This window comes from Thermobia domestica, chromosome 11, assembly GCF_964235325.1.
Source record: "Thermobia domestica chromosome 11, izTheDome1.hap1.1, whole genome shotgun sequence".
NCBI lineage: Eukaryota > Metazoa > Arthropoda > Insecta > Zygentoma > Lepismatidae > Thermobia > Thermobia domestica.
In genome coordinates this window covers 11,696,433-11,721,488 of record NC_137464.1, presented here as the reverse complement: position 1 = coordinate 11,721,488, position 25,056 = coordinate 11,696,433, and the positions used below count along the sequence as shown (strand labels likewise).

The following is a 25,056-nucleotide window of genomic DNA, read 5'->3' as shown; positions in this document are numbered from 1 at the left end:
CGTTGTATGCTCGCTGCAACGCAATATAAATTAGAGATTCTCTGACGGATTGTTTTCTGCTTTTTAAAACGCATTAATGGATTTTACAGTTATAGAAGTAAAACATATGTTATTTAAGGTATGTAAAGGAGTAATAGAAAGTAAAATTCTTCACTTCTTTACTACTAGTGTTAATATTTTTTTCTTGAAAAACTGATCGTTGCGCAACGCTGCAACACTAACATTAGTCGCCACTCTCCCTTAAAAATACCACTGTAATCTATCGTCTACTCCAGTTTCGTCTACTCAATAATATTGATCTGCGCCATATGATTCCCTACTTTAAGCTAACCTAACCCATAAATCATCCCTTGTACATTATCCTTTTTAACTAGTTCGAAGACTTTGAAGCCAGGGACAGAAAGAGGGAAGCTTTCAATCCCCAGAAGTAAAGTGATAGTAAAGATTTTGAAAAAGAAGAAAAGGATTGGAAAGTATACTGTGGACTCGGTATCCTTGGCAACACTGTACATAAAAATTAGGATAAATATTTTATGTAAAAGTAGTATATGTCATGTTAAACTTTCCTTAAAAAGGTAATATTGATTTAGTATGGTAATATTACACAAAAGGCTGCAATTCAAATATTGTCAATTTTCTAACTGGAAACTGTTTACATTCCATATTGGACAAACTTTACAATACACGCTCCAGCTCATTGATAACCGCTCATAATCCGCTCATTGATAAGTACTGCCGCTTTGAAAGGGTGTAGTAGAGTAGGGCAGGGTAGAGGAGAGTATGTAGTATAGGAGCGGATTAGCTTAAGGTTAGGGAAGTTTTGATCCATTTTCATAAAATTAAAAGATAATAATTTCTCGTTTCTGAGGGAGTATACCAGCTGGAGCGGGCATTGTAACCCCATATACTAATCAACTTAATTTTTTCTCTATACTAAGGTTAAATTCCCACATGTTGGTAATAGAGTGAATGCAGTAAATACAATACAGCTAAATAGATTGAGCATTATATGGTATGGGAAGGTCTAATTACCAATAACTCCAATAACTGTCTGCAATATGTAAACCTTTAGTTCACCATCATGAATGTATGAGACCTCCAGGATTATCTATAAGAAATCGTGTACAGCCTGAGAATAGGTGAATAAGTATTTATTCATTGCTTATTCTTGGGAAGGTTCTAGAACACAGGTCCCCCCATATAGGTCAGTAGCTAGGTTGGTTCATTTCTGTACCAAAGTTTAATATTTAATTCACGTAGTATTGCCGAACGAGCTACAGCGTGTGAAGGTGGGTTAAAGCCCCGCGGGGCACGTTGTTTTCTGTCTTTATTACAGCTAAATGGGAAGGGGGACCGGTGTTTTAGAACCTTGCCCTTCTTTTTTTTTTTGTTTCAAAATCAGCTTACTATCATTAGCAATTGTACAGGTTAACTTTATGAGGAGAGGATATATTGTAGAAATGAATACAGCGTCTCTTAGTAAAATCGACTCCCTGAAACATCAATCTTTCAGTACGATCCTAGACACCAATTACTATACCTGTAAAAAACCTGGGACTTATACGCTATTAAAACGAAAGGTGTATGTTTTATTTGAATGGGGCCAAATGTTTAGACGAAGGCAGGTGCTAATTAAAAATACCAAACATAACCTAACGTAATATTAACAGAAATGAGCGAAATTGTAACTTTTCGATTAAAAAAAAAAAATGGTTCCCATCAACTAAAAGTGGCCAAACAAAATTGCGAAACGCACACACCAACATGAGCTAGGTAGTCGCTAATAAGATTTCTATCTATTCAAGGTAGGGCCAAGCTGGACACACGCAGGGTTGAATCTGTACGAAGCAGGCATATTAACGATGGTGTGTATGAACATTAACTAAGACGTCATGAGAAGGACAAACAAAAATCGCACAAAAAGATGCTGTGTGGTCGATATATATATATATATATATATATATATATATATATATATATATATATATATATATATATATATATATATATATATATATATATATATATATCAGTTCAGGGCAGGCGTTAGTTGGTGGGATCACTGGGGAGGGCACTCGTAGGGAACAAATGTGTTAGGGACTAACGGTATTACATTGTATTCAGCATATACACGAATATGTATCCTGGCTAAAAGGAGCCAGGTTTAAGAAAGCCAAATACGTTTAGTAATTAATAAACGAGAAAATAAAACTAAAATAATATAAATAATGATCTTAGAATAAAAGAATAATTCACAATGTTCACATTCCTTTAGTGATTGCATTGAGAAATGTACTGTATACTGCATGAACATTGAACAAATGGACTGTCTGCTGCGTACATATACTATTAGGGCGTGTCATTTTTGAGGGTGAAATATACTTTTTGTAATTTTTCATGATGAGGGGTCTTAAAAGTATGTTTTTAGGTATGAGAAATTCAAATCCATACTTAGTTTTGTGATTAAATAAATTCTAGCTAGGTAAATCAAGATTTGAATATAGCACAAGAGCAGTTTTTGGAATTTCATACTGAAATACTTTCGAAAATACCATGAAATGCTATAAAATAAATTATTTTTCCGTATGAAACATTTTATTAATCATCAAACATATTAATAATGCTAGAGGTACAGTAAGAAAGAGTATATAACCAATACTTTGAGAAAACACTGAATAAAATTTCTTCATACATAGACTTACGTACTGAAATACTGTATTTAGACTTTATATTATTGCATTGCAGTTACTAAGAACAGAAAACATTATTTTGATTACGTACTATTATAATTTATAATTGGTTTAGTAAAAACATGTAACATTCTCCATGTTTGAAGTGTGTAGCTTCTGTTACAAATCTTGAGAAACAGATTTTTCTTCATTGATTTTAAAAATACATTACTCAACCACATTGACAAACTACTGATTTTCAATTATAATGAATTATTTTGTAACTGCTGCATCATACAGTTCATACACTTCTTTCTCACTACTATAGTATTACTATATATATATCTATGCTACATTTGTGTTACATTTTGTGATAAAGCTGTTCTTGTTTTACTTAATACAAATGCATTCAAGAAATAGCAACAAGTAAGCAATACTATTAACGCACAAGTTATCCACAAAACAAGTTTCACTATGTCCTGTTTTGATTCATTTTCGGACATCATCTGTGGACTTGCTTCTTGAACTATCATGTACCACTCACGTCTCTCATGCGTATAGACTTTTGCTGCTTCATCTGTGACTTGTTTCATACACCTTTCTATAGATTGAGCGTGATTTGGCCACTGTGGTACTTTCATCGGAAGTCTACAAATTTCTTTACTACTGTTGAAAGTTTGCATGTCAAGGGAGGTTCATAAACACCTTTAGACCAGTCGATCATCTCTAGCACGAACGAGGCATTGGGGTCGATAGCAGGTATTTTCCTCGGACGTACAGAGAGATTTCCTTGTACTGCCTCACTTATCAAGTTAAGTATCTTTTGAAGTACATCATCCACAACAATCTTCTTCTACATATTATGTCACTGCAGTTGAAACAAGATGTGGCGCAGACCTTTTTCCCAGCAATGCTTGACTTTGATGTTGAACCAACAGGGTAATGGGCACTGACAATGTATTTCACTATCAGCCTAAGACTTATGAGATATTTGACGTTAAGTTCATGTTTAAAAACCCACAAACGACGCAGTATATTCGCTGTAGTCTACCATCTTAAATGACTGACTGGACCAATTTCAAGAAGCGCCAGATCCCATGGAGGTTTTCCAGTGAGAATGGCCTGTGTAATCTGATATCCGTAAGCTTGATCTGTAGATAAATCTTTTACGATATTTTCATTCAGCGCAATAAGAGGCTCTCGAACTGGAAGTTTTTGCTATGAAGGATCGATTTCAAGTCCAGTAACTGCGTCTAGCATATCTCCAATAGTACCTTTGCACTGATTGCTAGAGAAAATTATGCTATCCAGTGTTATGATTAAGTGTCGCAAAGGTAACCCGCTGGTGTGAAGAGCACACACTTACCAATTTAGCTTAAGACCGAGTTTGACTTCTACCCAATGCATAGTACAACCTTCCCAACCATTGTTGACGTTAGTAGAATCACCTCCAATTGCTTGTAAGATTTTATCAATATCCTTCTAAAATCTTCAAGATTATCAGCAAAAATTTCAGCTTACTTTCTATTGTCGCAATCTTTCTGAGGAATGAAACAATAAAAAATATCATCCACCTGGCTCGCTGTAAACAGAATAGTGTTGTTCTCATATAATTCCAGGGAACTGGTGATTTGAATTTTCTGCTACTAACATAACATTCGTAATATCTTCACGGCCGTCAAAGAAGATGCAGTCGATTATACCTTGCTGACAGAACTCATCAAATTCTTGGTCCATGGATTTCATTATTTTTTTCTTCTGCTCTCTTCACTTTATTGTGATCACTCACAAACCTTTGGTCTTTGTCGGTCATCAAGCCAACATCCATAAGAGCGGCAGTAGATATGGCAGCTGTGGCACGCAAGCCGACACCATAGGCTGCATGACAACATAGCTTAATGACGGGAAGTTCAGAGGGTAACAATTCTCTGCCGGTTCCAATCAAATTACTCCTATGTGTAAACATATTACGTTTTGTTTTTGTCTTAGAAGTCATTGTAAAGAAACCACGATGTTAATATAAGAACTACTTGAAAAAGTTTACACACTCAAATTTGAAGATCTCAATCTTATACCCCTGGAGTTATATAATAAATGTGAAAACTTTAGCACCCGTTTAAAATTGAAAATATATCTAATTTAATGATTGTAGAATATAAATTTGACATAATATTAAAACTGTAATTCAGCAATGTGCAAATAGATAAAACTAATCTTAACAAGCATGTATTTATGCTCAATAAATGAAATACAACGCTGGCGTCATCTATGAACAACAAAAGTAAATTTGTAAAACAAACGAACGAAAATGACAAAACTTTGGACTGATATTTACCTAGCAAAACAACATTATATCGGATTTGTAAATATGGGTGATTCTGAAATTAAGGGGAATTTTCAGTCCCTCTGATCTTTCAGCCTCTAGATATACAATATTAAAGTAACAAAGTTATTATTAAATAAAAACTAATTAGTACTTTGTGTTCCCAGAGTTTATTTTAACATTTATTTTATTTTTCTGCTTTTAAAAAAGCGAAAAATAAGTGAAATGTAACCTCCGTGGAGTGTCCCCACCAACATTTTTCAACATTAACAGAAGAGAAAAACATGTTTTTACTAGAAAATTCGTGAAAAATTAGCATAATTTACTACTGTAAGACATAAATAATGAAACTACATAGCAAGAAATTAAATTTTAAGGTTATTTTCATGGCCTATTTAATGCGAAAATATTGTCCCTGGGTTGTGAGGTAACCTCCATGGACTACTTTTAAAATTACCAGAAATTCTACTAGGAAGCAGCACTGTCCAGTCTCTAGATCTGAAAGTGAAGCTCAGAGCAGCCATTTTGTGACTGATATGTTGATAAGTGTGTGTGCAGTATTGTGTTCGAGAAAAATCTTCACATTTTGTGGAAAATAGGTGTGTACTCTTTGATCTTGTAACCTCCATGTATTTGCTAGTTTTATTATTTAAAATGTTGAAAATGTTTTTTCAATTGATTATTGTTAAAACAGCAGTTTTCCTACTAAAAGCGAAGTCATTGCATGTATAGTCTTCTAGCTTTGAGTATCAGGCTGTCTGAAGTGCACTTTTGTAACCTCCATGGAAGTAACCTCCGTGGCTTCTATCTAGCATGGAGGTTACACATGATCCATGGAGGTTACCATAATGAGCATTTCATGATATTATTATAAAAAATAGTTATATATTTGAGTTACTATGAGCTTCTTATTGAAATGCTACCTATTAGAGCTACCCGGAGGAAAAATTCCAAAAATTTTATCATATGTTTGCTAAACATGCTACTATAATATAAATTACATGTTGTCTTCAATAATATATGATTTGGCTGATGAATATTGAATTAAAATTTAATTAAGTGTTATACACGAGTAAAACTTCGAAATATAACATATGTATCATTTGTTGTTGCTTATCTCTCTGAACAAAAGCACTAAATGTTTGAAGTTAGGTGTTAGGATGTGCACTTTGTCGAGTCCAAGCTAATAAATACAGGTTTGTTGCTGATTAAACCTGGATTATTAAAATTATTGATTTACTTTTTTATTTTATAGAGAGAATGGCACAAAAATGCTACTGAAAAAGAAACAATGGAATCAAATAAAAGGGTTAATTGTAGAGAGAAAAAGCCAAGTAAGGTATCAAAAATAGAAAAGAGAAGAAAAATGAAAAGAGAATCAGAAAGACGAAAAAGAGAAAGAATAAAAGCAGATCCTGCATTATACGATGAATTCAAAAGAAAAGAGAGAGAGAGATACAAAGCCAGAAGTACAAGCTGAATGATTTTAAAAAATAACAGAAATGAATAAACGAGAGAAAAGAGCCCAGAGGAAAAAAATACGTGAAAAAGTTAGATGGCATAGAGAAGAGAAGAAACGAAGAAAAGAAGGAAGAGGTAAATAAAATGCTGGAAGAGGCAACTCCTCCTGACAGTGATAAGGTAGTAACAATCGAAATGTCGTAAGGAATTATATTGTTGGACCTAATTTTGACCGGGTAGAAACCAGCCGAAAGAAAAGTGGTAAGAAAATTGCAAAACGAAATAAAACTAACAAGGAGAAAGCAGATTTTGGTAAATGAGGTTCGGGTCCATTTTTTGCAAAGTGGTAGTGCATATTTAAAGTGTTAATATTACAAACTGGAAGAGCGCAACAGCCAAAAATAACGGAGAAAAAGCGTCTTGAAGTTTCTGACTCGCCGCATATATCGTACGACGCATGAAGTTAAGTGACGGCATGACAGATTGAGGAACATCTACGTCTCTCGTGCAAAGGGTGACGGGTTCAGTTTCCGCCCGAGTCAACTTTACTTGTTTTGCTTCAACCAATAAAGTAGCCAATTGTACCTACAAGTAGACTATTATTTCTCCATATGTTTATAATGAATAAAACAATAGATATGTTGAAATCAGTTGTAAAATCCTTCAATGTTCCATGTTAACTATCAACAAAATGTAATCTATTTCGTAGATATATTGATATCACGAGTTATATTATGGTTGCCTCAGTCATTGTATAAAAAAATGTTCTCCACGCTTCGTGTTTACATCTGTTGGCAGTGTGCGAATTACAAGGAAAATGAGGGGGGTAATCTCCTTTGGTTATAGCTACCAAAGGGGATGGAAGTGCTATAAAGTGACATGGGGAAGAAACACATTGGCATTAAATATGCACAGACTAAGCTCCTTTCAATATAATACTGACACTAAATGCAGTCATTTTCATGAGGGACAATACAACTCTGTGCCTGCTGCACAGAGAAAAATCCGTTATCCGGACAGCGGTATATTGTACAAATATACGGTATTCTCTTGCTTACTATAGAAATCAGTACGGAGCATACGCTATCCGTATGCTACATAGGCACTGCCCTTAGATGTTACATCATGCCGTTGCAGGATGTCTGACATCTAACAGTTTTCTGTATATCACATGCATATACTTATGTTATCTTCGTCAGCTATATGTTGTATACGTCCATTTGTATGTGAGATCCTGACTACCTACATTGTTTCATACGGAAAGAAAAAGATAGGTTACATGTGTAATTCCTGTAGTATTTGGACTTAACGTACAACAGACGTATAACTGAAAACGCATATTTTATAATACTTTCCATATAAGTGTTTCATCTATACGTAAAGTACGCCACCTACAATTTTTTTCTCAGCAGAAACACCATCAGACATTACGTGACCTTAAAATGCCTACTAACATCTCGGAATAAAAAATCGAGTTTTTTTTTTTTTACAGAATAGAGGCAGAACTCATAATTGTGTTTCCCTCAAAAGCAAATAGAGCCACTGTGGATACTAAGGACATTGTTGCGGAATTGGAACAGCTTTTCTTGGAAAATAGAACATTCCGGTTTACGTTTACTACAATTTTAGATGTGTGCACAAATCTATATTAAGCATTCAATTCAAAATATTACATTGTCTTACATTTTACTAGTGAATAAAACTTAAATATATCTTCACTGAGTATGTTTTGTAACCTCCGTGGATATTAATGTAACCACCGTGTTTGTCAAAGAAATAAATTACCATTTTTTAAAAAAAAATATATTTTCTTGACCTCATCCACTGTAATGATTGTATTTGTTCATCCCTTAGGTGTGTAAAAAATAAATTATACATTATTTCTCCGATTTTAATTTTTAAGATTTTTCCAATGACAAAATTCCACTTAATTTCAGAATCACCCATATATGCTTCGAAATACAATGTCAGGTCTCAACTTTTTAGCACCCCTCATTTTAGAATTTTTAAAATTGAAAAAATCGACACGCCCTAATATACTATACACCACATTTCCCCCATTCCCTTTACTATTCAGAAAGGAGAACTCAATTTTTGTTCAAAATGACCCTGGGACATATTTTCCACTAGTTCAGACTCTAGTACCGTGCCCGTCGCTCATCGTATGTGTTTCACGGTGAAATGTATCAAATCTATCGAACCACTGAATCCTCAACTTATTGTGGAAGTAATGGACCACAAGAAGTACGAACAATGAAATAAATAAATTAAATCGATGTGAAAACTGCAAAATAAATAAAGAAAGAAAAAGTTTCTTCAGTGCGCTACAAATAAAATTTTAAAAATTCAATAACGATATTATTCTCTACCTGACAAGATTTTGAATTTAGAAAACAGCCTTGTCCTTGTCCCAATATTTGGGACGGTTATGCTAGTCCAGTGAATTACTCTGAAATCCGACTTAATAGCATCTGGTTTTATTCGAACTGAAAAAATAAAATACCTCCATGTCAATCACCACATTACCAACCAAAATTTCTGAATAAATTTTGTATTCACTGTTTCTGGTTACTATAAAATGAAATTTGTGAATAACCTCTGACATTTTATTTGTAAATGAAATGGAAATGTTATAGACGGGAACCATACAATGAAAAGAAGGAAAAAAATCTGAAAAGCAGTGTTCGAAATCTGAAGTATTTCCTACAATACAGAATACGTGCTTATATTCTGCCATTTCTGCCAAATCACTTTCTAGAGATTATGAAGCTTCAATAATTCAAACCAGTTCTCAGTTAAACATTTCATCTTGACTTACTGATGTTCATAGGGTTGATCAATTGGTGTTTTCTCCTTCTTCATGTTCCTCCTTGTATTCATATAGGACCCCACGGTAGTAGGAAGGTTAAGGCGAAGGGAGAATATAACAGAGTTTTTTTTTTTTAAATTGTAGGATTTTTTAAAACACAGTTTGTCTGACCAGAACAAATGAATTATATTAATAAATACACTTTTTTTTTTTTTTTTTTTGTTACAGTTTCAAGGACCTAACGTCCTCTTCATCAGACATTTAGAAAAGACAGATGACAGCAAATCTTATATTTTCCTCAGCCGTTAGTTGGTATTGTTACCTTATACATCGTATAATGTAACATGGCCCGGAAGTTTTGGGCAATCAGTGTATATATGAATTTAATATTTATTAAAATTTTATTTTTAATATATAATTAATCAATGACTTGATTTGAAGTAGACCGCAAAATTTGCGTTAAGTTCCTTGAACTAATGATTTTAGTATATTTAGAGGGAAATATATGGTAATATATTTACATTGAACAATTATTTGTATATTTAGCTAAAATATAATATTATTTTAGGAAATAAGGTAATTTCTGGTCGTTTTTAATCCTTTCCAGTCAATTTTCATTCATATTTTTGGCTTAGGGGATCTTCGAAAGAATTCAAAATTTTTATTTCAAAAATCTTCTTTAAAATTTTATATTTGTAAAGTCAGCCATAGTAGCTTCTTGAAGCATCTCTTTGTTTAACCTAAATTATCTGTGATTGGATCTTCCGCAATCACAGGTGTGGTTGAGATTTTTCGGCTTCTTTGATCTTGAGAGATACACCTATCATCGTATAGTTACGTCACAATGAACCTCCAATTAGGGATCTTCTTCCCATTGTCGTGGTCTTTTACCGGAAGCAGTGTTAAGTGATGGACGTAGAGTGATCTTCGTCGCCATAAAAGCGTGGAAAATTAGAGATTTAAAGTATCTACACCCAATTCACGATGTATTTGAGGCTCTCTATCTGTGAAACAGTGGAATAGCGCAGTGAAAGGTTGCTGTGCTCAATGGACATAGGATTTTCTGCAGTGAGAGCAAATCTTTTACGTCAGACCGAGAGTGGTTTGGGGGGAAAGCCATCTACTCCTTGTTAATTCATGGATGTCAGATCCAAAGATTTTATTTTTGTACACTGAAGTAGGCTCTCAATCCTCGAGAGCTGGTGTAAAATAACAACAACCATCAGGTAGGAGAGGAAGTAGAATTCTATTTTTCCATGGAGGGAATCGACAAGTAAGTGGTAGAAAGTAAAATTCCAAATTATCGTTGTTTTGGCCTAGTTGAAACCTACGGAATTCTAACCTCTTTCGGACTGGAACATGTTTATATCTGGTGTTGTGATGCCTTATAATATGTGCTAAACGCTGCGTAGTTTTCCCTAAGTTATACAATATATAAAATCTGCGATGTGACATAAATCACTCGTTCAATGGAGGGGGGAAAAATTGTTCTTTTGGAGTTTCAGTGTGGATGTTTGTTACCAACAGTCCATGAAATGTGTGTACTTTCGAGTACATACATTTCACCCCAAAATTATATTTTGGATATGTAATTTCGTATATTCTTTTTCTGTTATTTATTATTTTCCGTACTGCTATATTACAGAACAAAATCCATTCTCTGGTTTGTGCTTACCTTCACTGTAGTTTGAATACGATGAGACAAATATATACAAAGTTTCGGCTCACATTGATAATAAGGGTGCTTGCATAGCTATTGGTAATGGGAGATGCTCGTCAACAACAACACGTTCGTTATGTATTTTGAAATTCCTTTCACCAGAAACCAGAAATTCGAATTTTAAGCACATAGTTTAAGATTTTTTTTTTCAATATACAAAATTAAAGCTGAATGGTCGACGTCCCATACGTCCTCGGTAGAATGGCGGGGTGTGTGCTATATTATTAATCTGTTGAATAAAGTGATTTTTATATGTTTTAGGTTAAGTTAGATAGTTAGGCTAGGGACTAGGTTAAGTGTACTTTCTTTTCATGGATTTATTTAGTGTATGTATTGTCTCAAAAGAAATGTTTTGTTGTGGAATCAAAGTGGATGAGGTCTGAGCTCATACAAGGGAGGTCACCTTGTTGGTATAAATCCTCCGCGCTGACCCTACCTCCACAACGGTATCTAAAATAGAAAATACTAAGAAAAGAAAGTAAAGTATGTAGCACACAGCCGTAATGAGTAGCACATGTGTAGTGCAAGGCTTACGTGATTTTGTAGTAAATGTCCTTATTTTCAAATTTTTTTTTTTTTTTTGACTAAACCAAACGTATGTAGAATTGTTCATGATATGTGAAGAGAGTATGTAATGCAATGATAAACTTACCCATTCAGCTATGTCAAGAATTTTCCTCAATTTCCAACCTTTACGACTATTTTTTTTAAAAAATGTATTCTCCTGTTATCTCTTATCATACAGAAAGTTAGTGTAAATAAAGCGTGCGAGTCGAAACAAAATCTTTCATTGTCCAGTGCAAAGCTAATTATTTTAAAACGATGTAGTATAGTAACTTTAATAGTATTGTTGGTACTCAGAAAGTAGAGTGTTTAAAGCAGTACGTGAACAGTGTAATGAAAGTAAATCATAGCGTCTTGAAAGTGTACAGAATCGTTTTCACTTAGTGTGACCGGGGTTGGAATCACAGACCTGCCAGGAAATTTCACTTCGTTAATAATATCAGCAAAATTCATTTTTGGCATTTAGTTTTCTTTTTCGAAATTCCATTCCGTTGCGCGGTTTAGATCCAATTTGAGATATTTTTTTATTTTTTATCTGGGTTAGTAAACACACACATTTAGATTTTCGAAGCACTCACCGTCAGTTTCACTCTTGGGTCAGTGTCTTGTTCTGTCGGATTGTGGTTTGTAACCTTATCTCGCGATGGGATGCAGGCTATGAACTGCGGATCGGGATACTGGGCTGCGAGTGAGAATGAAGGAGGCTTAGAAACCTTTATATTTAGGGTCAACTTGAGTTCTATTTTCCGGAGATGATTGGTGTAGTGGATGGGTCAGTGAGTGTTGATAGCTTACCCGTCTGGGCCCGATGGGTTCGCGTTCGGCAGTCGGTGACACATTCACGCAGCCATAGTCTCGAGGAAAGGGAACATCATACAGAAACACAATATCAGTATCATCATCATTATTTTAAATTTTTATTTTTACTTTTTTTTTTTTTTTTTTGTAAAATTGGCGTTCCACAGCCAGGATCTGTTATTTCAATCTTTCGCGAGTGCTAAGTGAATCATATTGAAAGAGCAGTGTAATGTAATGGGGACTGTTGTGACAAACGACTCCTTGAACGATGTGTAGTCACTCTAGAGTTTGTATATGTGTAACTTGGGGAAAACAATTTATATGAAATGGAGATGTCTGCTGGTAGCAGGTCAAGTACTGAATCCCGTAGCCCGGATGAATATGTGTGTTGTAGTGAGGAAATACAGGGCTTCAGTGTGTATTGTGACGGTTGTTCTGGATGGGTGCATGCACAGTGCTATGATATAACGGATGAGCAGGTAGAAGAATTGAATAAGTGTAGTGAGCCATGGTATTGTAAAACGTGTGTGGCCAAAAAGCTGACTGTGCGCTCGCTTTCCAAGTCACAGGAAAGTGAAAGTGAACCGAACACCGCGACGCACGACTCGGGAGAGAAACTCTTACACAACGGTGGAGAGAATGTTGGAACTGCAGGTTCACCTGCATCCGTGACAGACCTTGCAAAAATGTTAGAACGATTTAGTCAAACATTAACTTTAACTTTGGACCAAAAATTTGAAAAGGTTGACAGTATTATGGACCAAAAATTTGAAAAGGTTGACAGTATTATGGACCAAAAATTTGAAAAGGTTGACAGTATTATGAACCAAAGATTTGAAAAGGTAGATAATAATTTGTACGCGATGAATCAAAAATTTGATTTGTTAAAGTCGGAAATGGTGCAAATTGTAAATGAAAAGGTGGAAAATGTAAACAAGGACGTATCGGACCTCCGGAACGAAGTTCGCGATTTGTATACTTCGGTGGGGGAATTTCAGGATACGATAACAGCGCGGGTAGACACCGTTGAGGAGAATCTCCGGTTGTCAGTAGAAAAGCAAAATCGCAGATGTGATCAGCTCGCTAAAGAACTATCGCATCTCGAGTCGAGCACCCGGAAATCTTATAACGTACTCGAGGCTAAGATCCAAACTTTGGTGAAGGATCGGGAGCAAAATAAACCAGGTCGTGTCGGTCGCAAGCGGTCACGTGACTTTGTTGGTTGTGAGGGGGTTGACTCTGACGGAACAGACTCTGACACCCGAGTGGATGTACCAGTCTCTTCGGTTGAGGAGACTCGTACTGTCCCAACGGTGACAGTCTCTGTCTGTCAGCCGACCAGAGTTCACGCTAAGAATGTCTGGCCGTTTGACTTAAATTCGCATTCGTTGGTTACGAACAATTCCAGTCCCACCTGTGGGAATATCATGAGTGGTCAGGTTGCCTCTAGGGCTTTAAATCCATTATTGACGTGGTCTCAGGCTTCGGTCTCGACAACCAATGTATGTAGCTTAAGTAATGTAGTGTCCAGTACTGTTGCAGATAGGACTACTTCGTTTGTTGGAATTCCGGAGGGAGTATGTAGTCACACAGTGGTATCGATGCCAAGCAACTTGCCTTTTGGACCAAATTATACCTCTTATTCGAATTTTGGACAAAATTATTCTAATGCAAAGAGCCCTGTGATTGGCTGCAACTCTCCCCTGAATCCCGGCAGATATGAGGGATGTTCTGGTAATAGGGCGTTAAATTTAAGGCTGTCGGAGCTAAATCACTTACCGAACTTCGCAGGAGAATATGGTTTGGTCAGGTCTTTTCTAGAAAACTTAGAACAGACGTTTAAGATAATCTCCGCGTCAGAATACGAACGCATGGTTTGGTACCGTGTTGTTTGTCGGCTGGTGCCAAGACTTGGTACCAAACGGTCTGTAAAGGCATCAGCAGTTATGCTGACTTTGTGCGTCTATTTAAGGAGCACTACTTCTCGGCCAGGATGGAACGCCTGCAGAAGAAATTCATACAAGGAATGAAATTTGACCGGTCCAAGTATAACCGGCTAACTGACTTTGCCTGGAAGGTCATAGCCGAATACTATGCTGTGGCACAACATCCAGATGAGACAGAACTCATTGAGTTTGTCCTAGATTGTCTGCCGGCTGGAGATGCTAAATTGTTGCGAGCCGTGGAGCCCAAGAATATCCAGCATCTGATTGTTAAGATAGCCGAAATAGAAGGTCATCCGGAACCAGTAACAGATAAGAAATTTAAGCGTCTGCACATTCGGCAGGCCAAGATTGGGAAAAAGACCGAAAAGAACGGGAAGTCTCAACAGACAAAAGACACTTCGTCGCAGACGGAGGAGGACGAAGGAAAGAAGAATGGTGATGCCAAGGGAAATGGAAATGGCAATCGATTCTTGGGGAACCGAGGTCGAAGAAGAAATTTTCAGGCCAGAAGACCCTGGTTCAACAACCGAAGGCAAAACTGGGGGAACGGAAACCATAATGTTCCATATGTTTCCAACCCTAGCTATCAATCGGGAGCAATGAACTTTGGATGTCATCGAGGTGCATCCCAACAGTGCGCGCCGAGTTCGAACCACATACCGGGAGCGCAAGCCTATCCGGGATACATGCCGAATTTGCCTCCTGGAGGAGGAGTGGCGACTCCCACATCCACTCCTTCCCCAGCGGTGAACATGGCTATGTCCACTGGTTGGCCTCCGCCGTATACGACGTTCATGCCGCCGATGGCGCAGTCATCTGAAGCGAATGGGAATAGTTCGGGAAATGCATGTCGCAGCCCTCATTAGGGGAGACTGTGGACTGCGATATGAATTCCTCGACTCCCCAAAAAGGAGGAAGTTCGGTAACGGAACATGAAAATTTTTGTTTGGCATCAACCTGTCCAGTAGTTAATCTCGAACCTCAAAATTCAAAATTAGATGTTTTGGTAACTTCCGGAATTCGGGGAAACAAATCGGGCACGCCTCTGTTCTCGGTTCGTTTCGTGATAGACGAGAGGGAGTGTGACTCCAGTGCGGAAAGGAGTGTTCTTTTATCCTATCCCTCACCCACTCTAACTTGTTCGGTAGGAGAGTTATCTTTGGTTTGTATCCTAGATTCTGGAGCGGATACGAATTTGCTCTCGGGAGATGCTTGGAGACGAATAAAAGAGATCTATCCTTCTGCCAGACTTCGACCGAAAACTAATATCTCTTTAAAAGGTTTTGCGGGAGACGAATCATTCCAAGTTAAAGGTTTCCAGATCTTAAACTTCACTATCCAAGGTTGCATTTTCGAAGTCCCAGTCTATGTTGTTCAGAAATTAAAAGCACACTGTATCTTAGGATTCCCATTTTTCGTTCGATACAACCTTTCTCTAAATTGTAAGTCTAAAGAAATTTCGCTTCAAACGGACTCGGGACAGACCATCTCTATTAACATGGAACAGCAGCATTGTTGCCAGGTTACTGTCGCAGAATTAACTTCAGATAAAGAGGACGACTCTTTATTTCAACCCTCGGTTACGAAGGAGGAACTTCGGGACTTTGTTTCTCAGAGAACCGATCTCGATTCGGATTCTCAGGAGAGGTTGTTTTCATTATTAGTACGATTCAGGTGTCTCTTCACAGAGAATTCCCGTGTCATAAAGGTCGAGCCGTATAGAATACAGCTTTCCGACGACGTCCCGGTGGTAGGAAAGTTGTATCCTGTACCCATTCATCTTCAGAAAGAGTTTGAGGAGGTCTTAGATAAGTGGGTAAAACTTGGGATTATCGTTGAAGGTCCTTCACCTTACAGATGCCCTGTACATATTGTGCGTAAGGCGTCTGGAGAGCTAAGGCCCGTGATTGATCTGCGTGGTATCAACGAGCGTGTGATTACACCAAAGATTCAGGTCGAGCCGATCTCCGATCTAATCGCGCGAGTCAGTGGTGCAACCATTTTCACCTCGTTGGACTGTACGCAATCATATCATAGTGTCCCGATCCATCCAGACTCTTACAAATATGTTAGTTTTGTTTACAAAGGACGTCAGTATCAAATTACTCGTTTAACAATGGGTTTGAAATCATCACCAGCGGTTTTCCAGTCTGTCATGCACACCTTCTTTGGATTAGAAACCTTCAAAAATTTTCTTATAGTTTACCTAGACGACGTTCTTTGTTTTTCATCTTCCATAGACGAACATTTCCAGCATTTAGAAAAGGTTTTCAACACTCTTCGTTCGGCTAATCTTTCTCTCAATTTTCGGAAATGCAACTTCTTAAAATTCGAAATCCCTTTTCTTGGTCATCTTGTTTCAGGATCTTCTGTAAAAATAAATCCTAAAAGTAATGAGGCCATCCGTCACTTTCCCCTTCCACGAACTAAGAAGGCACTACGGAGATTTCTTGGTCTCGTGGGATGGCGAAAGCGACATTTCCAAAACTTCGCAGGTTTAACTGCTCCATTTTACGATCTTCTTAAGAAGGACCAGAAGATAGAATACTCTTCGGAGTTATTAGAAAAGTTCGATCATCTAAAAGAACTTCTAAGTAGTCCTCCTGCTCTTGCTCAACCTGATTTCAATTTGGGTTTTCATCTGTTCAGTGATGCCTCTGCGGATTCATTGGCTGGCTACGTGGCTCAATTTCCCCTGGGACAGGATGACCCGGAGGTTATTGCGTACGCGAGTCGGCGAATAAAGCCGCATGAGGCCTCCTTATCAGTCTTCCAGTTAGAGTTGGCAGCTGTCCTTTTCCTTTGCGAGAAATTCTCCTACTTCATTTTGGGTCGACGGACTACGGTCCACTGTGACAATGCTGCAGTCACATATGCTTTCAGTTCGAGAAATCTCGATGCTCGAACTACTCGTCTTCTGCTTAAACTGCAACGTTTCGATCTGCAATTTGTTCACATCAAAGGCTCTGACACTGAAATCGCTGACCTATTGAGCCGTTATCCTCCAGAAATTCCTGAGGCAGAAGAGGATCATTTTATAAAATTTTTGACCGCGGAGGACGCTGACCTCTTGGATGTCGCGGAACTGAGGCGAGAACAGCGGAAAGATCCGTATTGTAGAAAGCTACACGCCATTTGGAAAGATTCTCGAGACAATGACAGGATACGTGTGGAGAATCATTTAGTTTATATTAGAAATTCTCAAAATTCTGTTTGGCTGCTGGTCATTCCTGCCAGCTTGGTGGAAAATATTGTTTCGGCGATTCACAACAAAGGCCATTTTGGTGTAAAGCGATGTTTGTCGTTCGCTAAGGCCATGTTTCACTGGAAAAGTATGCGTGAGACTTTTACTAAGTATATTCAAGAATGCCTTCCTTGTGCGCGAACTAAGTACTCGTACAGGGTGATCAGAAAGGAACCCTGCCATGTTGAGGCCTCTGCTTCCTTCGAGAAACAATGCCTCGATCTGGCCGGGCCCCTTCCTAGGAGTCAGGGTTATAAGTATATCTTGTCTATCCTGGACGTCTACAGTCGCTTCGTGTGTTTCTTCCCCCTCAGGACGGCTCACACGAGGGAGATTGTGGCTGTCCTCGAGAAAAGATATTACTATCAACTACCTTACCCTAAGTATTTGGTGAGTGACCAAGGTCCACAATTCTTGTCGCGCGTCTGGCGAGAATTTTGTCAAAAACATCGAATCAAACACATACTTACCACGCCATACCATCCTTCCTCCCATGGCATTATCGAGCGCAGACATCGTGACCTCCACCGCATTCTCCGCCTCTATTGTAGCGAGAATCAATCCAAATGGAGTACCTTTCTAAAAGCCGCCCAAGATTTGTGTAACCATTCCTGGTGTGATGCACTTGGATGCACACCGGCAGAGCGTTTCCTATGCTACTCTGCGTCCAAGAGCTTCAAGAAGAACTTTATCTGGCCAAAAGAATCACTTCCTGTCAGTGAAGACAAGAAACTCGTCATATCTAGTCCAGCAATGGTGCCCAAGAAAGAACGTAAACAGCAGAAACATCAGGATACCATTACTGAAGGCTCACTAGTAATGGTTAAAACTCATCACTGTCATCCATACCAAAGAAAATATTTGCCAAGTTTATGGATACCTATGTGGGACCATACATTGTTTCCGCTATAACTAGAAATTCAGCGAGATTACAAAGTTTAAAAGGAGAGAATATTGGCACTCAGAGTTTCGACAATCTCAAATTATTTCGATGCTCTGAAGAAAAGAGGAGAGAGCTGTTGGGAGGTTGAACAGAAACAAAACATAGTCGAGAAAGAAAAAAAAAAAGAAAGAGAATCGTAGGTTAAATTTAGATTAAGGTAATTTTTGTTTGTTTTGTGTCTTATTTTGTGTTCAATTTTCCTTTTTTCGTATAGAGTAGTTATAAATTCATTGTTAGGATTAAGGTCTCTGAAAAATTTTCAAAACATTTCCTATATTGATTGCATTGCATTAGTGTATTTTATGATTAAAATGTTAGGTTAGAAAAAAAAAAGGAGCTTAACTTAGGACTTCTAAGTTAGATTTTTTTTTTTTCTTCCGAAGCTCCCGGAGGATGTTACCTTATACATCGTATAATGTAACATGGCCCGGAAGTTTTGGGCAATCAGTGTATATATGAATTTAATATTTATTAAAATTTTATTTTTAATATATAATTAATCAATGACTTGATTTGAAGTAGACCGCAAAATTTGCGTTAAGTTCCTTGAACTAATGATTTTAGTATATTTAGAGGGAAATATATGGTAATATATTTACATTGAACAATTATTTGTATATTTAGCTAAAATATAATATTATTTTAGGAAATAAGGTAATTTCTGGTCGTTTTTAATCCTTTCCAGTCAATTTTCATTCATATTTTTGGCTTAGGGGATCTTCGAAAGAATTCAAAATTTTTATTTCAAAAATCTTCTTTAAAATTTTATATTTGTAAAGTCAGCCATAGTAGCTTCTTGAAGCATCTCTTTGTTTAACCTAAATTATCTGTGATTGGATCTTCCGCAATCACAGGTGTGGTTGAGATTTTTCGGCTTCTTTGATCTTGAGAGATACACCTATCATTGTATAGTTACGTCACAATGAACCTCCAATTAGGGATCTTCTTCCCATTGTCGTGGTCTTTTACCGGAAGCAGTGTTAAGTGATGGACGTAGAGTGATCTTCGTCGCCATAAAAGCGTGGAAAATTAGAGATTTAAAGTATCTACACCCAATTCACGATGTATTTGAGGCTCTCTATCTGTGAAACAGTGGAATAGCGCAGTGAAAGGTTGCTGTGCTCAATGGACATAGGATTTTCTGCAGTGAGAGCAAATCTTTTACGTCAGACCGAGAGTGGTTTGGGGGGAAAGCCATCTACTCCTTGTTAATTCATGGATGTCAGATCCAAAGATTTTATTTTTGTACACTGAAGTAGGCTCTCAATCCTCGAGAGCTGGTGTAAAATAACAACAACCATCAGGTAGGAGAGGAAGTAGAATTCTATTTTTCCATGGAGGGAATCGACAAGTAAGTGGTAGAAAGTAAAATTCCAAATTATCGTTGTTTTGGCCTAGTTGAAACCTACGGAATTCTAACCTCTTTCGGACTGGAACATGTTTATATCTGGTGTTGTGATGCCTTATAATATGTGCTAAACGCTGCGTAGTTTTCCCTAAGTTATACAATATATAAAATCTGCGATGTGACATAAATCACTCGTTCAATGGAGGGGGGAAAAATTGTTCTTTTGGAGTTTCAGTGTGGATGTTTGTTACCAACAGTCCATGAAATGTGTGTACTTTCGAGTACATACATTTCACCCCAAAATTATATTTTGGATATGTAATTTCGTATATTCTTTTTCTGTTATTTATTATTTTCCGTACTGCTATATTACAGAACAAAATCCATTCTCTGGTTTGTGCTTACCTTCACTGTAGTTTGAATACGATGAGACAAATATATACAAAGTTTCGGCTCACATTGATAATAAGGGTGCTTGCATAGCTATTGGTAATGGGAGATGCTCGTCAACAACAACACGTTCGTTATGTATTTTGAAATTCCTTTCACCAGAAACCAGAAATTCGAATTTTAAGCACATAGTTTAAGATTTTTTTTTTTCAATATACAAAATTAAAGCTGAATGGTCGACGTCCCATACGTCCTCGGTAGAATGGCGGGGTGTGTGCTATATTATTAATCTGTTGAATAAAGTGATTTTTATATGTTTTAGGTTAAGTTAGATAGTTAGGCTAGGGACTAGGTTAAGTGTACTTTCTTTTCATGGATTTATTTAGTGTATGTATTGTCTCAAAAGAAATGTTTTGTTGTGGAATCAAAGTGGATGAGGTCTGAGCTCATACAAGGGAGGTCACCTTGTTGGTATAAATCCTCCGCGCTGACCCTACCTCCACAACGGTATCTAAAATAGAAAATACTAAGAAAAGAAAGTAAAGTATGTAGCACACAGCCGTAATGAGTAGCACATGTGTAGTGCAAGGCTTACGTGATTTTGTAGTAAATGTCCTTATTTTCAAAAAAAATTTTTTTTTTTTTTTTTTGACTAAACCAAACGTATGTAGAATTGTTCATGATATGTGAAGAGAGTATGTAATGCAATGATAAACTTACCCATTCAGCTATGTCAAGAATTTTCCTCAATTTCCAACCTTTACGACTATTTTTTTTAAAAAATGTATTCTCCTGTTATCTCTTATCATACAGAAAGTTAGTGTAAATAAAGCGTGCGAGTCGAAACAAAATCTTTCATTGTCCAGTGCAAAGCTAATTATTTTAAAACGATGTAGTATAGTAACTTTAATAGTATTGTTGGTACTCAGAAAGTAGAGTGTTTAAAGCAGTACGTGAACAGTGTAATGAAAGTAAATCATAGCGTCTTGAAAGTGTACAGAATCGTTTTCACTTAGTGTGACCGGGGTTGGAATCACAGACCTGCCAGGAAATTTCACTTCGTTAATAATATCAGCAAAATTCATTTTTGGCATTTAGTTTTCTTTTTCGAAATTCCATTCCGTTGCGCGGTTTAGATCCAATTTGAGATATTTTTTTATTTTTTATCTGGGTTAGTAAACACACACATTTAGATTTTCGAAGCACTCACCGTCAGTTTCACTCTTGGGTCAGTGTCTTGTTCTGTCGGATTGTGGTTTGTAACCTTATCTCGCGATGGGATGCAGGCTATGAACTGCGGATCGGGATACTGGGCTGCGAGTGAGAATGAAGGAGGCTTAGAAACCTTTATATTTAGGGTCAACTTGAGTTCTATTTTCCGGAGATGATTGGTGTAGTGGATGGGTCAGTGAGTGTTGATAGCTTACCCGTCTGGGCCCGGTGGGTTCGCGTTCGGCAGTCGGTGACACATTCACGCAGCCATAGTCTCGAGGAAAGGGAACATCATACAGAAACACAATATCAGTATCATCATCATTATTTTAAATTTTTATTTTTATTTTTACATTTTTTTATTTATTTATTTTTTTTTTTTTTGTAAAAGCATATTCATTTATATAATTTTAATTGTTGTTTTTATATATAAATTTAAATTTGTAATATGTAACAATATCATATAAATACATTGTTAATACATGTTAATTGTCAATGCAATTTTATAATTATACTGATCTTTATTTAAAATAATATAACAGAAATTTGGACTAATATCGTTTATGTACTTTTCTTTTTACTTTTCTATAACTTCTAATAATTTCTCCCATTGCTCGTGTATATTTATACCACTTGTCCAGTTCATTAAGTTCTCCTCTTGTTCTTTCTTTATTTTTCTCGCTTCCTTCCACTTCCTAATAATCTTTCTTTTTTCTCTTTCTAAACCTCTAACCCCTTCCCAATCTATCCTATGTCCCGTTTCTTTTACATGTTTGTAAATAGCGTTATTTTCTCTTTTCATTCGAACATCATCTTTATGTTGTTTTAATCTGTCCCTAAAAAACAATTAAAATTATATAAATGAATATGCCAACTAACCGCTGAGGAAGATATAAAATTTGCTGTCATCTGTCTTTTCTAAATGTCTGATGAAGTAGACGTTAGGTCCTTGAAACTGTAAAATAATAATAATAATAATAATAAAATTTAAAAAAATAAAAAAAACTATAGTTATTAATATAATTCATTTGTTCTGGTCAGAAACTGTGTTTTAAATGTTATTGTGATTATCTAGAACCATGGAGTTTGTTGATTAGGGTGTTTTTAAATCTGTATTTTGTACTCGATTCAGATCAGTGCCGAAATTCACCATTAATAAATAAAGAAATCAGAGTACAGTGTGGAATACAATAGGTTTTAGCATATTATTAGCGAAAGCATGTGTTGATTGGTTTGTAATTAATATATGACTTGTAAGTGCTCCAAAAATTTTAATTGTGTCCATTTTATTCGTAGAATATGTATTAAAAGATGCAGAGGTTGATTGTCAATCGCAAACAAGGAGCTGATTCATCGTATTTGCCAGTGCAGGTAAGAGACTTACGTACTGATTATATGAATTTTCAGATGTAATATGGAGAATTCTTTGTGACCTGTCGTAATGCACGAGAGTCTCTTTTAAAACATATAAGACAAATATGACACGTTTCGGCTATTGAACAAAAAGAAAAATAAATAAAATAAATTAAAAATGAAAAAAACATCTTCTTCTTCTTCTTCTTCTTCTACTACTACTACTACTACTACTACTACTACTACTACTACTACTACTACTACTACTACTACTACTAATAATAATAATAATAATAATAATAATAATAATAATAATAATAATAATAATACACATTTAGTGCGTATGGTAAAATTCTGTTGAATAAGAACTATTCTTCATCAGCTGCATGGTGTTTTAATATTATATAAGTTTTATGTAACTTTTCTTTTTATTTTTTTAAACCTAGGTATGAACTAAAAGATGCTCATTATAGCATTTTAAGTTCTTAATTTTATTTTACTTGTAATTGTGATTCCTAAAGAAGCTTCTACTTCCTAACTTTCGGCTCTCCCAAGCTTTCAGGATCGACAGGGATTTCAAGAAAATCATAGACCTTTACGTTGGCGACCCTAGTACTCCTTCTAATTGTCACAGGGACATTAAGGATATCTCATTGTAAAGCTTATGGAACACAGATTCCAACGAGCTAACTTTTGTGCTCCCCGTGCCCAATCCGTTAAAAAAAAAAAAAGTTTTTGGGGCTATGGTAATACTGTTATTTGTCGTACGCAAGAAAAAAGTTCTCATGTACACAGAGTATCACTAGTTAGTATGTTCATTTATCTTTATTGGTACCACTTTTTATGCTTGTAGCTCCTTTGGAGGAGTTCCCGCCCCCAAATGCTGGAGGGAGGGGGAACTAGAAACATCCAACTTTCCCCCGTACCCTTCTGCTGCTGGACCCCCAATGTAGATGAAATGCACACCGTTGGAAAGTTCCATCCTTCCTGAAGAGATAGACACCTAAATCGTCTCTCTAGGTTAATTAGGGGCCAAGCTACGGAGGTTTAAACTGCTGGCTCAGCACTTGAGCTTTTGGTCCTAAAAAGCCCTGGAGCTTTGTTCGCGAGGATAAAAACAGGAGGAAAACCAATACAGAGGTTCCGTAGAGGTTGCTAAGTTAAAGAGGAGGGAAGAGAAAATAAAATGAGAGAAAAACAGAAGAGGAAGGAGTGGTATAAAGAATCAGCTGTAAATAATCTAATATGAAATACATAGAAAAACAGGAAAGAAATTAGAAAAAAGAATAAGATAACATAAAAGACTGTGTAGAATTAAGAAGAGAGAACAATGCAGTATATGAGCACATTAAAGAAACAGGACATAAAATAGATTGGGAAAGAATAGGACTAGAAGAAAGAGAAGAGAACAGAGAGGGAAAAGAAAAATGTAATATGGAAATCGGAAGAAGCTCAGTAGATTATTTGTTTATTTATATATTTATCAACATAATTCCAGGTACAGCTGAATCCCAATATGCACTGGAATATCAAAGAAATCTATAGGTAAATGACATAATGCAATAATGATTATTATTATTAATAATAATGACGTGTTACTTAATATCTAGTATAGTTAATATATTATATAATACATATAATCTGGCATTGCATGAAAGTTGTTTGCTTACCACCTCAGCATGCGCCTGATCTTCTGAAGGCAGCTTGATAAACAATCTTACAATCGTCTTAATTCTGATGTTTCTTTCTCTCTATTGTCAATTTACGACGTCTGAAGTTAATAAATGTTATATTGGTGAAAATTTAAGACGACTACTAAGAAAGATGGGATCAAAACTATTCGAAACTTTATCTGCCAATCAATCACAGAGCGATGAATGGTAAGACGTTTCAACACTTCCTTTCATCAGTATAATTAGTAAGCAGTTTGTAATTTGCAGCACATAGTTGAAGTTTTGTAACCTTTTGCATTCTTGCGAAAAAATTAAAAGCATCTTATTATTTAAAAAATTAATCCTGTTTGCTATCTATGTTATCAAGAAATTCTTCGTTCCCTCCTAAAGGTGATTGTAGCATTTTCAAAGAGGAGGATTAGGATTAGATTTCTGGGCTGTCAGCACCAATGGCCATTTAGCCTGTCATGTATATGACGGATAACGTCCCTCGGCAAGCACACTATCCGGTAAGAGGGAAGGAAGGAAGCAGCCTGGGGCCATTATATTAAGTACCATTCCGGCATTTGTCTGATGTGAATACAAGAAAAACCTTACTCAAGA

The 25,056-nt window shown here is 36.4% G+C and overlaps 1 protein-coding gene across 4 annotated transcripts in view; it reads left to right on the top strand.

The window, feature by feature from the left end:
• The first annotated feature begins 432 nt into the window (after nt 1–432).
• The window catches only part of TTLL15 (tubulin tyrosine ligase-like 15), a 45,874-nt gene continuing 21,250 nt past the window's right edge, over nt 433–25,056 (top strand). The window contains exons 1-2 of one of the 4 annotated variants that reach the window (XM_081730036.1): nt 433–575; nt 22,724–22,798. In XM_081730036.1, the coding sequence (XP_081586162.1) occupies nt 22,739–22,798 (60 nt within the window). In that variant the 5' untranslated portion in view covers nt 433–575; nt 22,724–22,738. Of the gene's footprint in view, nt 576–19,737; nt 19,829–22,723; nt 22,799–25,056 lie in introns of those variants that run through there. The other 3 variants (XM_081730033.1, XM_081730035.1, XM_081730034.1) reach the window with 3 other exon arrangements.